The sequence below is a fragment of the Elephantulus edwardii genome, unplaced genomic scaffold, assembly GCF_000299155.1.
Source record: "Elephantulus edwardii isolate Elephantulus edwardi_28Jun2011 unplaced genomic scaffold, EleEdw1.0 scaffold00061, whole genome shotgun sequence".
Classification (NCBI taxonomy): domain Eukaryota; kingdom Metazoa; phylum Chordata; class Mammalia; order Macroscelidea; family Macroscelididae; genus Elephantulus; species Elephantulus edwardii.
Genome location: NW_006399811.1, coordinates 10,891,696 through 10,906,904, shown reverse-complemented (window position 1 = coordinate 10,906,904; position 15,209 = coordinate 10,891,696). Strand labels below are relative to the sequence as shown.

General features: G+C 38.3%; 1 protein-coding gene across 1 annotated transcript in view; it reads left to right on the top strand.

Moving 5' to 3' along the window:
• STX6 (syntaxin 6) overlaps positions 1-15,209 on the top strand; it is a 72,869-nt gene that overhangs the window by 32,363 nt on the left and 25,297 nt on the right. The window contains exons 2-3 of the mRNA XM_006887777.1: positions 7,942-8,111; positions 9,880-9,974. Coding sequence (XP_006887839.1) covers positions 7,942-8,111; positions 9,880-9,974 — 265 coding nt within the window. The remainder of the gene's footprint in view (positions 1-7,941; positions 8,112-9,879; positions 9,975-15,209) is intronic.

Sequence of the window (15,209 nt, the reverse complement as noted above, 5' to 3'; positions counted from 1 at the left end):
GACATGTTGCTAGGAGGGGCTGTTCCTTGGAGAAAGACATGATGTTGGAAAGGGTGGAGTTGTGGGGAGAGAGAGGAAGATCCTCAACTGGGTAAACTGATAAAGTGATTGCCGTAATGTACTGTAGTGTCAGGAAATGTGAGGATGAAACCGGATAGGATGGGATTCAGACCTGCTGTTCATAGGATCGCTATGAATTGTACTTGAATTGATGGCACCTAAAAACATGTTCAAATGTTTTTTGACAAAATTGGAAGTGTGCGTAAAATATTTTGCAGTATTGTGAAAAATATGATTGTCTCTAGGAAAAGGACTTTCTACCCCCTTTTAAAAAATTATTTTCATCTAGTCATTTGTATATGTTTCTTTTTATAACAGTAATTAGAATGGCATAATCCATTACTTAACAACATCCTGTTGAAACCTTGCTGTACTCTCCCTTTCCCTTGTTCGTTCCCATCTGTTTGCTAATCTCTGTTCCCTTTCCCCCGCCTCCTGTCCTTGCCTGTGAACCCGCCACAGTTGTTTCTGTGTATGAGTAAACCTTCCCTTTTTTGCCCCCTCCCCCTTTCCCCTTCCTGTCCATTTAATTACTCATATCTTGTTCCAGATTGTTAATTGCAGTTAACATAGTATCTGATTGTCTAGTCATTTCAGGTTGATTTTCCCTTCCCCTAATCCAGGAAGCCCTGGTGGCCTAGTGGTAAGAAGCTACACTGCAATACCTTAGGCACCAGCTGCTCTGTGGAAGGATGGGCAATTTCCTCCTGAGGGATTAACTCTCTGAAAACCTGCCGGAGGGTCAAGTGTGAGTCGGTTCTGACTCAGTGGTACACAACAACAGCAATCCATTGCTGTGTTCATTGTCTTATTCTTTTCCTACTCTCCCTCCATCCTGTTTTCTAACCATCAGCTTATACAGTATTTGTCCTTTTGTGACTGAATTATTTCATTCAGCATAATGTCCTCTAGACTTGTCAATGTTGTATAGTGTTTCACAAGTTCTTCATTATACTAGTTAAGTTACGAAGTAATCTAATGGACTTCAACTCTACCCCTCCTACCCCTAGTCTTTCCCAGACCTCAATTTTATGTGAAAGAATCACTGGCCAACTGGTTTTTCAGACTTGTATATCTCCTTAGATCCCAAATTTGTCTCAACAATACTGTGATATTAGAAGTAAATCTGTCACCTCAAGGAAAACAACTGATAGTATTTTTGCAAAGATGCAATTAAAGCTTTTTCTTTTTTAAAAAGAGAAATTTTGGAAATGTATATTTACTTCTATAATCCTACAGTCTTTCAATATTTTAAGTATTTGTGATGAGCTTGTTGGTAATATAAGCAATGTAGTTTTGTATATTATATAATTGAGTCAGCATTTGGGATATCTATAGTACTCAGTAAGCTACTATTTTCTAGATGATTAGTATTTAATATTACAAAATCATGCTTGAATGAAAGAACTATGTAAACCATTATATAAATGTGTGAGCCTGAAAGATATTATGCTGAGTGAACGATCTCAATCACAAAAGGATAAATACTGTATAACACCACTGTTATAAAATAGAACTCACTTGGGAAATTAGAGAGAGAAGAGGAAAAGAGTGGATAGATAATGAACACTGCATTGGAACAGATGAAGGGAAGAACTGTTTGAAAGAAATCTATGATTTGTGTGTATGACAACAATCTTGAACAAGAGATGCATTGGAAAGTGGACTTGGGGAATGTGAAGGGAGAGAGAGGGAGGGGAAATGTGCAACAATGAATGAATTAAAAAACAATAGAAAAAAAATTTTTGAAAAACCCAAAGTACAAGATAGACCAATGTGTTGTGATACATGAGAATTCAGGAAGTTTTTAGGTCCTGCCTTGTCACTAACTTAAAAAAAAATTATCCTAATTTATTTACAAAGTTTGAATACATTGTTTTTTCACAAAAGATCCTTCACATTTCCTAAAAATATGGAACGCTTAATGAATTTGTGCATCATCCTTGCGCAGGGGCCATGCTCATCTTCTCTGTATCGTTCCAATTTTAGTATGTGTGCTGCTGAAGTGAGCATTGTCACTAACTTTTGAGAAACTGCCACTTGTCAAGTACTGATGTGATGTTAAAAATAAGATTTTTCACAATTATCTGAAAAGATTATTAAAGTGCTCTAATAAATATTTTTAATCATATAGTCAGAGTGCTAAAGAGCAGCAGTATCAGTTTAAAGACTAAGGTGCACCTGATTCAAGCATTCATCTTTTCAATCACTTGCTAAACGATGACATAAGAATCATCGCCTTGAGTTGTGGTGTTGGACATGAGATCTGAGTACCTCATGAATTGCCAAAAGAACAAATAAGTCTGTCTTGAAGCAAGTGCAGCCAAGGTGCTCTTTAGAGACAAGTGTGGTGAAACCCAGTCTCACTCACTTGGGCCATGTTGCTGAGTGGAGCCAGTCCTTAGATGAAGACATCATACTTGGAAGGGTGGAGAGTCAGTAAAGGAGAAGAAGATTCTCAACAATAAGGTGAATTTACACAGTGACTATAACAATGGGTTTAAGTATATCAGAGATAATGATAATGGCACAGGACAGGGTGAGGTTCAGATACATTGTTCTGAGTTGCTGTGAGTTGTAGTTGACTTGATGGTACCTCACAACAACATATGAATGTGAAGCTGGATTTGTATTAAACATTTTAGCCAAAACACATGTCAGCAGACTACATGTAGCTATTACAGTGAAAATCTGTTTTGTGTTAAACCAAACATTAAAGATATTTTAAAAATATAAAACAGTTCTACTCTTCTTACTAGATGTTTTGTTTCAGGAATTACTACTTCTTTCCAAGTACAGTATGTTAATATTTAGTAAATTATTGTTCTTAGGTACAGTTGGTCAAGATCAAGTCAGTTCCAACTCATAGCAACACTGTAAAGCAAGCACTGTCTAGTCCTCCTCAGACTGCCCTCATAGTTGTTATTTTATTTGAACCCATTGTTGTGTTCTTCTCATTGAGAGTCTTGCTCATTTTTGCTCACCTTCTCTTTTACCAAGAAGGAGATCCTACTCTTTGCACTAGGCTTTCCTGAGAGCATGCCCACCGTATGTGTGACATGAAGTCTTGGCATCTTTATTTCTAAGGAGCATTCTGGCTATATTTCTTCCAAGGCAGATTTGTTAGTTCTTCTGGCAGTTCATGGCATATTTCATATTCTTATCAATGCCATAATTCAAAGACATCTTCTATTCTTTGGTCTTCTTAGATGAATAAGTTTATTACTATCTTTAAAATAGTGGTATGGAATTGTGCTGCCAACCCAAAGGCAGGTGGTTCAAACTCAGTAGCTCCTCCTTGGGAGAAAAATGGGTGAAATCTCCCGTGTGATTTATTGCCTCTGAAAACCCACTGTTTAGCTCTGAATTGGTTTTGACTTGAGCAATACAACAACAATACAACAACAATTGAGCAATACAACAACAATAGCAATACAACAACAATTGAGTTCCTAATCTGGTAAACAGTGGTAGATATTCTTTACATCAGTCAAAGTTCTCTGCAGTCCTCAGTAATATTTAAAAGTACAAATGTGTCCTGAGCCCTGAGAAACTTAGTGACTCCAACTTGAGAGATTTTACTACCAGAATCAGAATTGTGCACTGGCTGTGAGAGCATGCTCTGCCCTAACCCAAGAGGTCTTAGATTTAAGGCACTCAACCAAAAATTTATACTTACTTTCTAGAATTGATAACTTTGGTAATCTTTTTATTTCTTTCTTTCTTTAGTGTTCATACAGTGTGCTTTATTTAATTGATTATCATAAATCCAGTTAAATTACAAATATCAGAGTTGACAGAGGAAATGAATATTTAATAAATATCCTTTGATTCACAGTAGCAGAGTGATCAATGTGAAAATACTATCATTTGTATAAGCTTTAAAGGTTACTTGATTTCAAAACCACAGTGAGGTACCATCTCACTCCAGTGGCAAAGTTTAACAGGGCAGCAAGTAATAGGTGTTGGAGAGGATGTGGCGAGAAAGAAACTCTTATACATTGGTGGGATTGTAAAATGGTGCAGCCATTCTGGAAGGCAGTTTGGCGCTTCCTCAAAAAGCTGAACATAGAAATTTCATATGATGGTGCAACCACTGTGGAAGGCGGTATGGCACTTTTTCAAGAAGTTGCAAATAAAGATACCGTTTGACCCAGCAATTCCACTACTGGGAATATACCCCAAAGAGACCATAACTGACATCCAAGCAGATACATGCGTACCCATGTTTATCATGGCTTTGTTCACAATAGCAAGGAGTTGGAAATGACTTAAGTGCCCATTAACAAATGAATGGACAGAGAAACTCTGGTATATCCACACAGTGGAGTACTAAGCTGCATTGAAAAACAAGGAACTCACGCAATGTTACTCAAAATGGGTGACCCTGCAGGACATTATGCTTAGTGAAGTATCTCAATCACAAAAGGACAAATGCTGCATGGTGCCACTGTTGTAAAACAGGACTGACCTCGGGGTTGGTGGGAGACTGTGAAAAATGGGTTGAATAATGTATATTGCATTGAAACAGATGAGGGAGAAAACTGTTTAAAAGGGATATGTGATTAGGTATTTTTGTCATGACAGGAGTCCAGAGCGAAGGCTGCCTAGTGGAGTGGACCTAGGGGGAAGGATTGTAAAACAATGAAAGAATTTTACTTTTCCAAGAGGGTAGTGTACTAAGGGGAGAAGGTTGGGAGGGGAGAAACGTGCAACAATGAATGAATGGAAATCCAAAGTCTCTGTAAATTCTCATTGAAATTAGTAATAAATTAAAAAAAAATCCCGTATGACCAAGCTATCCCACTACTTGGAATATACCCTGAGAATATGAGAACTGTACACCATTGTTCATAGCAGCATTACTCACCATCGCAAGAACATGGGAACAGCCCAAATGTCCAACCACAAATGAATGGATTGAGAAATTATGGTACATTCACACAATGGAATACTATGCAACACACAGGAGCAATAGTTTTGTCAATTATTGCATAACTTGGGAGGGACTGGAGAGCATTATGCTGAGTGAACTAACTCAGTCCCACAAGGATAAATATTGTATGGTGGTTATTGTAGAATGAGTATAATGATCCAGGAGGGATGGGAAAGGCTGGAAGCAGAGGGATATGGATATACAGGGGGAAGAGGAGATTAATCATTGTAGTGTACAATTTGATGGGGTGGGGGGGGGTGAGGGAAATGGAAAGAATTTGTTCAAATTTGTATTAGAATTTTGTAACTAAACTAGTAAAAAGAAAGTTTTTAAAAAGAAAGAGAAATTATATCCTGAATTTTGATAATACTCAACATTTACAAATAAACTGAGTATCTCACGTTGTGAGAAGATGTGAGATTAGGTGTTTCTCCACTAAATTTATCCAAAATCTCAGTAAAGAATAAAGATCAGTTTGTATCTCATTTCTTTAATCTTTCCCCTTTTCACCTCAAATAGTTTCATTTGCAGCAAAGTTCAGACTCTGACATGAGAGAAACAGTAAGATTACTTAACCAGCTCCTAGATTTGAACATACATTTTGTATTTCCTGTTGGCTCTATTTTAACGCACTGACTTATTCAGTCTGAAACTTTGTAGCTAAATTTTCTATTTAACACTCAACCTTTTCATTCTCATCAGAATGCTGCAAAATCAAATATCATATGGTCCTTTTTTCATTTCTTTTATTGCTTCCCCTTCTGGTGCTTGAAAGGGTAGAGAGAATAGAATGCATGCGGATCCTGTCTTGAAGCCATAGGCAAGCATTTTGATTAACAGGAACAGATAAAGTTGTGCTGTTTATTCCAGGATAATGAGAAATTATAAGAGAATCAAAACAGATCTCTTAGTTTTGTAAAAGTGGGGTTTTCCCCACCACATGAGTAATGATATTAAAAAATTATTCCTTTTTAGCTTTTATATGCCGTAGGCTTTAGAGAATAACATTTAAATATTGGATCTTTGCCCAGTGCTGGTAGAAATGTTTTTAAGACCCTGTGTGAAAATGGCATGATGGCAGACTTGAACTTCAAGGAGAAGAGAGAGGACATCACCCCATAACTAATACCTATGAAGCAGAGATCAGACATATCTCAGTCTGCAACCATTTCACCAATTCTGACACCAGATGCTAAAGTCCCCACCCCTACTCTGTTTCTCTGCTGGATTTGATCATCCATTACATTTGTCTTTAACTCAAAGGCTGTATACATGATTTTGAAGTTTATTAGGGAAGCAACGAGTTACAATTCAGGATCAGATCAAAGTCAAGTTGGAGGTAACAGGAAACTCAGGGCATAGTTCTTTGATCAGAACGGCTTCTTCACGGTAAAAATAGAAGTTTTGTACTGGTAGTAGAAATGTGGTATGCTCTAGCCCAGGCTTTTTAGGATTGAGAAGTTCATGAAGGAATTTTGATAACTTATAAAGTATCATTTAATTATCTCAGGCAGGCCTCTGCCACCAGGCCCTCACTCTCAGCTCCACTCAGACAAGTGTTAGAAAGCTCCTCATATAAATGTCTGGAAGCACCCTGCTCTATCAGCATGATTTCTACCTGAAGGTGCTCAGTGCTCTTCTTCTGTGGTCAGCAAGTCCACTGAAGCCACCTCACTTTGTGGGTTAGGAAGTTCTTCATATTGTCCTGGTGCTGATCTCCTGGTCCTGTTGCTGCCTTTCCTAGTCTGCTGGACTCTGCTCTACTGGGTGTTACTCGTGCTTGCCTCTTTCACTGGTATTGTGGTATCTCTTTGTTAGTGTTGTAACTCCTTTTCTCGTTCTCCTGGGTCTAGGAGATTCTTAGCGTGGGGGCCCTCACTCAGAAGGACAAAGTGTGCTCCCAGCTGATCTTCTTAGTGATAATAGCCCCCGCCCCCACTTCAGCCTCTGGAATTGGCTGTCTTTAAGCTTAGTGGAATAGCAAAACTAGCTGTTCCTTATGAGGGTTCTAAGCACATGATTTGTGTGAGCAGGTTGTGCTGTTATTATCTTGGTGGGCTACAAGCACCTTATTTTCATCCATTTGTTTCATGGGAGTTACAAGACCATGACTAGAAAGCCTATATCGTAATCTAAAAAGAATATGAGACCCTGGTCTTCAGTGGCCTGGCTTTAGTCTCTAAAAACACGAATCTGTTGTTCAGCACTAGTCAATCCAGGAAAGTAGATCTCTTTGAAGCTACTGATGTTTGGAACTCTTAAAAAAGATTTTAAAATATTGAAGTAATTTCTTTAAAAACCTACCAACAATTAAGAGAGGTCCTTTCTCTACCATTCCTATACTCCACCTCCGAAAGAAAAATTGTGTCAGTGTTTTTATACCTGAATATTAATACATTGGGATGTTAAGGGCTCTTTAATTAGTTTGATTAGTTTGTAATTTGATTTTTATGCTTCTTTTACATATAGTCCATGCAAAGAACAATTGAATGTGTTTTTCAGACAGACTTGATATAATAGTTTAAATAAGAGTTATTCTGTTCCACATATCATCTGGAAATCTATTTTTCAGGCTATTTTTTAACATTTCAGAAGTTTGATACTTGTACATTCTTCTTTGTTAGGTGCCATCGAGTTGGGATCAACTCCTAGCTGACCCTCTAGCAGGATTTTAGAGGCTGTAAATTGTATGAAAGGTGATTGCCCATCTTTCCCCACCCCTGAGCAGCTAGTGCATTTGAACTACTTGCATTCGGGTTGGTAGTGCATCTTCTTAACCAATAGAGCATCAGAGCTCTCTTCTATAACAACTTGAAAAATATTTTTAGAAATGGTGGTTACTAGGGATGGTGTCTAATCATAAATGTTAACTTACATGATGCAGTTACTTGTTCATGAAATACGTTGTCTGTAATTTCTCTCAATTCTCTGCCCCATCATTACAGAGAAGTACAGAAAGCAGTCAACACTGCCCAGGGATTGTTTCAGAGATGGACAGAGCTCCTCCAGGACCCCTCGACAGCAACACGGGAAGAGATTGACTGGACCACCAATGAGCTGAGAAACAATCTCCGGAGCATAGAGTGGGATCTTGAAGACCTGGATGAAACCATTAATATCCTTTTCTATATGTTTGAGCCATTTGAGGATATATGGTCAAGTGAACAAGTCCATTGATTTTACACTTTTTGAAAATAATTGATGTTCCTTGTATTTTGACCCAGCTAAAATAATTGTCTAATAAGATAATGAAGGCAAATTCTTCTGCGGTACATGAGAAATTTGATACATAGTGGCAGCTTAGTGTCATGGTTATGAACCCAGACTGTTGAGTCACAACTGGAGCCACTAAGTGTGGCTTTGGGCACATTGCTTAACCTATCTGTGCTTTTATTTCCTGTTTATTTGAAAGTTAAGGTAATGATATACCAAGCTCTTAACATTGTTTTGTGAATTAAGCATAGAAAGAATTGAGCTTTGTAAAGAGCATAGAAAATGCCTGCCCCACAGCACAGTAAGCAAGTGTAAGAGTGTTAGCTGTCCTTTCATGGACGAATGCATAGGCCAGACTTACAAGACAAGAGAGCAGAGGAAAATTCTTTTATAGACTATCATTTCCATGTCAGGAAGTGATATTACAATGCCAGTGTCCATTGCAAAGGCATCTGGTACCATGAAATGAATTTTTAGTAAAAGCTGATCTTATCCATGTTAAATAATCCCAGTGACCTAACTGAACAGCCAGAGAAGTAACTTAAAAGGAGTTAAATTAACTTAAAAATTAAGTTATATGGCCTTTTGACACCTAGATATCCCATTCAGCCAGACCTGACATAAAGCATACCAGGGGTATGTTTCAAGTTCTTTGTATTTTATGTTTTGTGTTTCCCTTTCAGTGAGATAAATATCAAAAGAAACCAGCTTCTATCAGGGTCTCTCTAGTCAATACAGATGCTTTTGCAGTTGGTATGTCAGATACATAATTTGAATTCATCATTATGACCTAAATACCTTTTAAATTAGTGAAAGGCAGGTTATGAGCCTTAAAATGACTGGAACAGAATGTGTGAGGGATGGAATGAATAGTCAGTTAGAGCTAGATACTTCTTCATTGAGGCAGGAGGGAAGGGTGAAAGATTAGAAGTGAGAAAGAGGAAAATATTTTAAAAGATATTCATCATTCAGCAAGTTTTATCAAGGCCAGGAATTTTATCTGTGCCAGGAATTTGCTAAGTTACTGACCTTAGATTGATAAGCAAACCAGTGTACCAGCCCTCATGAGATTTATAGCCTAGTAGGGAAGATACACATTAATGAATAACAAATCTAAACTTAAAATACTTAGGAGGGAAATATACAGACAACAGCTATGGGAGTATCTTTGAGATGATAGGAGCAGGCTAGTTGGGTAGAGAATTGGGAGAGACTTCCCTGACCTTGATCTCTTTAAGATGAGATGTAGGGTGAGCTTCTTGGCATCAGGGGAAAGTATTTGAAATGACAAGTATAAAAGGTTTATAAAAGCTGCTATGAAAAATAAGTGCTTCAGAGTTAAAAAACAAACAAACCCAAAACTGAACAAAAGGGCTGGCATGTGTGAGGAAGTGGCCAGCTCAACCGTGATCAGACAGTGTGGATTTGTAGTAGGCCTCGTCAGCAGGGTTTGTGATTGTTAAGCTGGCAGGAGACTCTGTCCTGGGTCATAGAAATCCTCACGAAACTTGTGGGCAGAGAAAATGTGCTAGTGATTAAGTGCTAAGTTGACAATGTTCCAGAAAGTTTGGACCAGATAGTATTGCTTGCACGTGAGAGAGTGATTTAGCAGAATGTTGCTGGCCAGGCTTTTGATGGTGAGATGGTTTTACCTTGACTTTTTGACCCACGCATAGTTGAAGCAAATCCTAGAAAATTCAACCTTGATGCAACTGAATTGAGTATAAGAAAAGCCTTCATTACAAGTACCCGGCAAGTTGTCAGGGTAAGAAATACAATGTTATTTTCTTATTCCTGTAAGAAATAACCAAATGGTCTTTGGACTCTTTCCCTTGAATTGTGAATTAATAGGTCAACTCTGAAATCACTTTTTGGTGTGACTTAAATGCCAGTTCCCTACATAAATGCTCTCCTGCTCTCTGACTGAAATTAAGAAATCTGTTTTTAGTTTTGTCAAGCTGATTTGTCAACGCCAAGAGGAGACAGTAAATTGCTGCCCAGTTTACTGTCTCAAGGGTGAATATGTACCTAGTTACAGAGTCTTTTTGTGGATATTTTTCCAAGCATCTTTTAAAGATTGTGTAGTTTTTACTGAAGAAAGCAGTATTACTGTTCTTTTATAAACTGATATTTATAAAGTTCATCTCTTTTTAAGATGACATTTGTGGAGTCACCTGCACTGTGTCAGTGATAAGACCATTAACTGGGAAGATTATTTTCTTGATTCTTATGCCTGGCTTCTCCAAACCAGCTCTCCTTTTCCCCTTGTTGTTACAGAAACCATTTGGTTCCTTGCCTAGTGGATAATTACTTTGCATTGTTGAGGAGTGACTCTTACTCAGTTTGGATGGCGGCCTCTCCCACCATCTGAATTGCTTCTGGAACCCTTGCAGCCAGTGTTAACTGACATTTCCATGTACAACTGCTTGACAGCTTTTCGGGAGGTATCCAGAGCAAGCAAGCAAGCATCTTATCAAATAAAAAAAAATTTAACTAAGTGAACAAGTCTTTAATCTCAAACTGTTTATTTAGATAACGATAAAGAATCTGAGAAGAAAGAAAAACCCAACAACATCATTGAGGTAAAATTGTGTGTCATTAAGATACAAGAAGGCCTCAGGTTACCTAGATCCAATTTTCAGCACTTGTACTTGCCAGTTAATGTTATGCAAATTTGTCCCTACTTGAAAGATAAACCAACCCCTTCATGCTACATGTTCTTCATCAGGATCACTTTTACTTGTTGTATGCACAGCTTTTAAATCCGTGAACTGCTTTTCCTTGCATCAAAATAAAGCTAAGGTGCCCTGGTGACATAGTTGTTGGACTGTTAACTAAAAGGTCAATGGTTCAAATCCATCAGCTGCTCTGAGGGAGAATAGTGGGCAGTCAGAATCTGCTGGGTGGCCTTGGATTTCAGTGAAGGCTAAGTGAGAACAGTAAGCACCTGTTCCAACTTACCTGCAAATTTGACTTCAAGATGCACTTAGAGAGGGATCTAATTCAGAGTAAGGGAGCTGCCTGTATGTTTTGTATTTTAAAACTATATGGCTAAGCCACTTGATTAGCATAACTAGATGTAAGAGAACCAGCTGTCTTAACATATGTACTAGAAAGCAGCTTCCTTGAATAAAAAAGACTTGGTATCATACCAATGCTAACATATGGCTTTTTAAGAGTCATTTTTAAAAGGCAGGAACCTTGGTATGTGTTTGCCAAAAGGCTTTATATCATGTGATTTCCTTTTGAAATGATTTCAAATGGTAGTCATATCATTGAACTTTCAACATTCTTGTTCCTTGTTTAATTCAGTAGAGGCCTTTCTATATTACATACACAAAACTAAGGTAGTTATTAATAAGTCTTCATGTTAATGAGGCAGGAACCTTTCTGGACCTCAGGTGCCCAGTGGAACAAAGAGTGCTTGGTTTGGGAACTCCTGATTTCTGTTTCTAGTCTAGCATGTTATTTTGAGATAGAAGCCCCGTTATGTGACACTTTTTTTGTAAAATAAATTCCTAGTTGTTTGTTTTATAAATGTGATTCTATTTTTAAATAGATTTTTCAGAACAACGTTTTCATGGTGTTAGTATTTAAATGGTACCTTGACCTTAAAATATTGTTATTAGGTGCCATCGATTCAAGTACGACCCATAGCTACCCTGTGAACAACAGCTGTCCTATGCTGTGTCATTCTCACATTTCCTGACACATTAGAGCCCATTGTGGTAGTCACCGTGTCAATCCTCCTAGTCAATGGTCTTCCTCTCCTTCATCAACCCCCTACCTTTCTGGGTGTCATGTGCCTCTCCAAGGAATAACCCCTCCTAGCAATATGACCAGTATATGTGAGGCAAAGCTTCATCTTTCCCTCGAAAGAACACTCTGGCTGCACCCTCTCCAAGACAAATTTGTTTGTTCTTCTGACTGTCTATGGGATGCTCAGTGCTCTTTTCCAACACCACAGCTTAAAGGCATCAATTCTTCTGTCATCCTCATTCATTGTCTAGGTCTCAGATGCATAGCAAGTGATCGGAAAGATCATGGTCTGATTCAGACACACCTTAGTCCTCAAATTGACATCAGTACTCCTCAGTAATTTGAAAAGTTCCCTAACTGCAGATTTTCCCAGTGCAATATATCTCCCGATTTCCTGGCTCCTGGTATCAAGGGTGTTAATTGTGAATCTAAGTAAGATGAAGTTGTTGACAGTTTCAATCTTTTCTCCATCCATCATTATGTCCAGGGGTAAGCATCTTTGTTTTCTAGACATTGAGATGCAATTCATATTTTGGTCTTCTGTAACAAGTGCTTCAAGTCTTCCTCACTTTTAGCAAGCAAGGTGTGTCATCTGCATAACGTGGGTTATTGATGGATGAGTCTCCTTCAGATCCTGATGCCACACTCCTCTTCATTGAGGAATGTAGCATCAAGACGTTTCCATGGTGTTAGTATTTAAATGGTACCTCAACCTTAATATACACTTACATATATGTATGTGTAGGTATATGTATGCTGATATATATACATATAAAGAGATAATATATGTACACACACATATATGTATGTGTGTGTATATACACACATTCTTAATTATTCTGTCTGCAAAGTAGTACCATAAAATTGCAAATTTTGCATATTAAAACTTAGAAACCATTATATAAAGTTATTAGTTGTTAAAATTGTATGTAGAAACAGATTTGTTTTTTACTCCCTGACAAGCTTTTAAAAATACACTTTGAAAGCTATATATGCAAGCTAGTGAATTTTTAAAAATGTTGCAGTCCTAGAGTTGCAGTCAGTCATATTCAACCCTGCTGTCCAACTGCATATTTAAAGTTTTTGTTTGTTTTTAAAACATTCTTAATCATTTTTATTTTAGTTTATAGTTCTTTGTTGGGAAGCTGAGGTGCTCCAGTGGCCTTGTATGAAGTGGCAGTTCGAATTCACCAGCTGCTCCACATGAGAAAGATAGGCTAGTCTTCTCCTTCTCAAGGTCATGGTTTTAAAAACATGGGTCTCTGAGTCTGTGGTGGTCAGTCAGGAGGCTAGGAGCTCTGGGGATGCTGGGTTGAAACATTCAGCTGCGAACCAAAAAGTCAATGGTTCAAACCCTTAGGTGCTCTGAGGAGGACGATCTAGTAGTCTGCTTCCATGAGGATTTAAAGTCTTGGAAACCCAATGGGGCCATTCTGCTTTGTCACGTGGGGTTGCAATGAGTTGGAATTGACGTGTCAGCAGTGTATTGGTTTGATTTTGTTCTGGTTGGAAAGCTATTACTGTTTGCCAGTTGTTAGCTAAGAGTACCTAACGAGTTTTTCTGATCTGATTTCTGTAAATTCTTACTTTTAGAAGTAAAAAATACATTTTCAGTGGAGCTGTGGTGGTGTCATCCACAGGGAGCTGTGCTGCTGGTGCAAAGGAGGAGCCTCGCTGGCAGTTGAGTCCACCAGCTGCTCTGTGGGAGGAAGATGGGCTGTCTCCCCCTCTGCAGTTTATAGCTTCCAAAAACCCACCAGACGGTCAGCTCGGAGTCAGTCTGACTGAATAGCAGTAAAAATGGAGGTTTTGTTTCTTAAGCTTACCTTGTCCTTAAGTAGGGGCTTCACAGAAATTTTCTGGTTCCACTGAAAAAGTAATTCTTTTCTCCTTCTTCTCAGCTAATGTCCTTTGATTTATTCCTGTGGGAAATCTCTCTTATTTGGAGAGTCTTATTGGGGGTCTTTTTTTCTGAGAGTCTTTTAAGTGTCTTCAAGCCTCTTGTTCATAGAGTCTCTATGAGTTGTGCTCGACTCGAAGGCAGTCAACAACAACATAGTCTTTAGTGTTTACTGGCAGTTTTTACAGAAGAAAGCAAAATATTTGGTTTTGCATGAAAAGCATTGTTTTTAAAATAATCACTCTTCTTTCCACATTTATAGAGTGTCAGATATTTCACATGTAAAATGTCTGTTGTGGAAATAGATTCCATAACTGACTTTGGTTCACTTTATTAATGTAAATTTGTGCAGTATAGCAGAAGAACAGAGAATGAGATGTCAGGGATCTGTGTTCAAGGCCTAGTTACGTTATCTCCCATCAATCTCAATTTTTAAAAATCTTTAAATGATTCTCACTAACACTGTCTAACTTTATTTTCATTTCCAAACCTCACACTCAAACTCCATGGTGTCGATTAAGAAATGCCTCGTGGCTGACCTTCCAGTGGGTTTACAGAAGTGTGAGAGGAGAGACTGCCTGTCTTTCTTCATTGGAGACAAGGTCATCAGAAATATACCTATTTTCCCTCTCTCCCCTCAAGAAAAACCCAACGTGTCACAGCTCACGAGTTTATACAGTCAATTTTAAGTCATGATAGAAATGAAGCGTGTCCAGTGTGGGTGTAGATGACATTGAAAAATTAGACCTGTGAGGGAGAAGTGCTGGGATTTACGGTATCTCATTCATTCCGTTTAGAAGAGGCTATGAAATTCCAAAGTGGAGTGGAAACAGGAGCATAAATAAGCAGGACACTTGCTGTTCTTTTGTCAGATGAACCATATTTTGTTGGGACTTCTTGCCGGCTGATGCTAAACTTCATGTGTTAGAAAGAGGATGAGTAATTATGTTTTGACATGACAAGTTGCTACAAAATGTTTTAAACTGTTAAGTAACATAACATTCCAATTCCTGAAATGAAGGTGGCCTCTTGTATAATACCTGGAGACTTTATTCTTACTCAGAGTAATTGGTGCAGGAGCTGCGTATTTGTGCTGGGCACCACTCAGCTCTTGAAGCATTCATTGACCATGAGACCCAATAAACACAGCCAGGGATTTTCTATTAAGCCAAGAATGTTAAAAAAGTGTAGCTTCTGAATACATACTTCATCAAAGTAATGTTGTTGTTGTTGTTGTTATGTGCCGTCGAGTTGTTTTCGACTCATGGCGACCCTATGCACAACAGCCCTAAACCCTGCTCTATCCTGCGCCAACCGCACTGCCTCTGACACACCCATCCC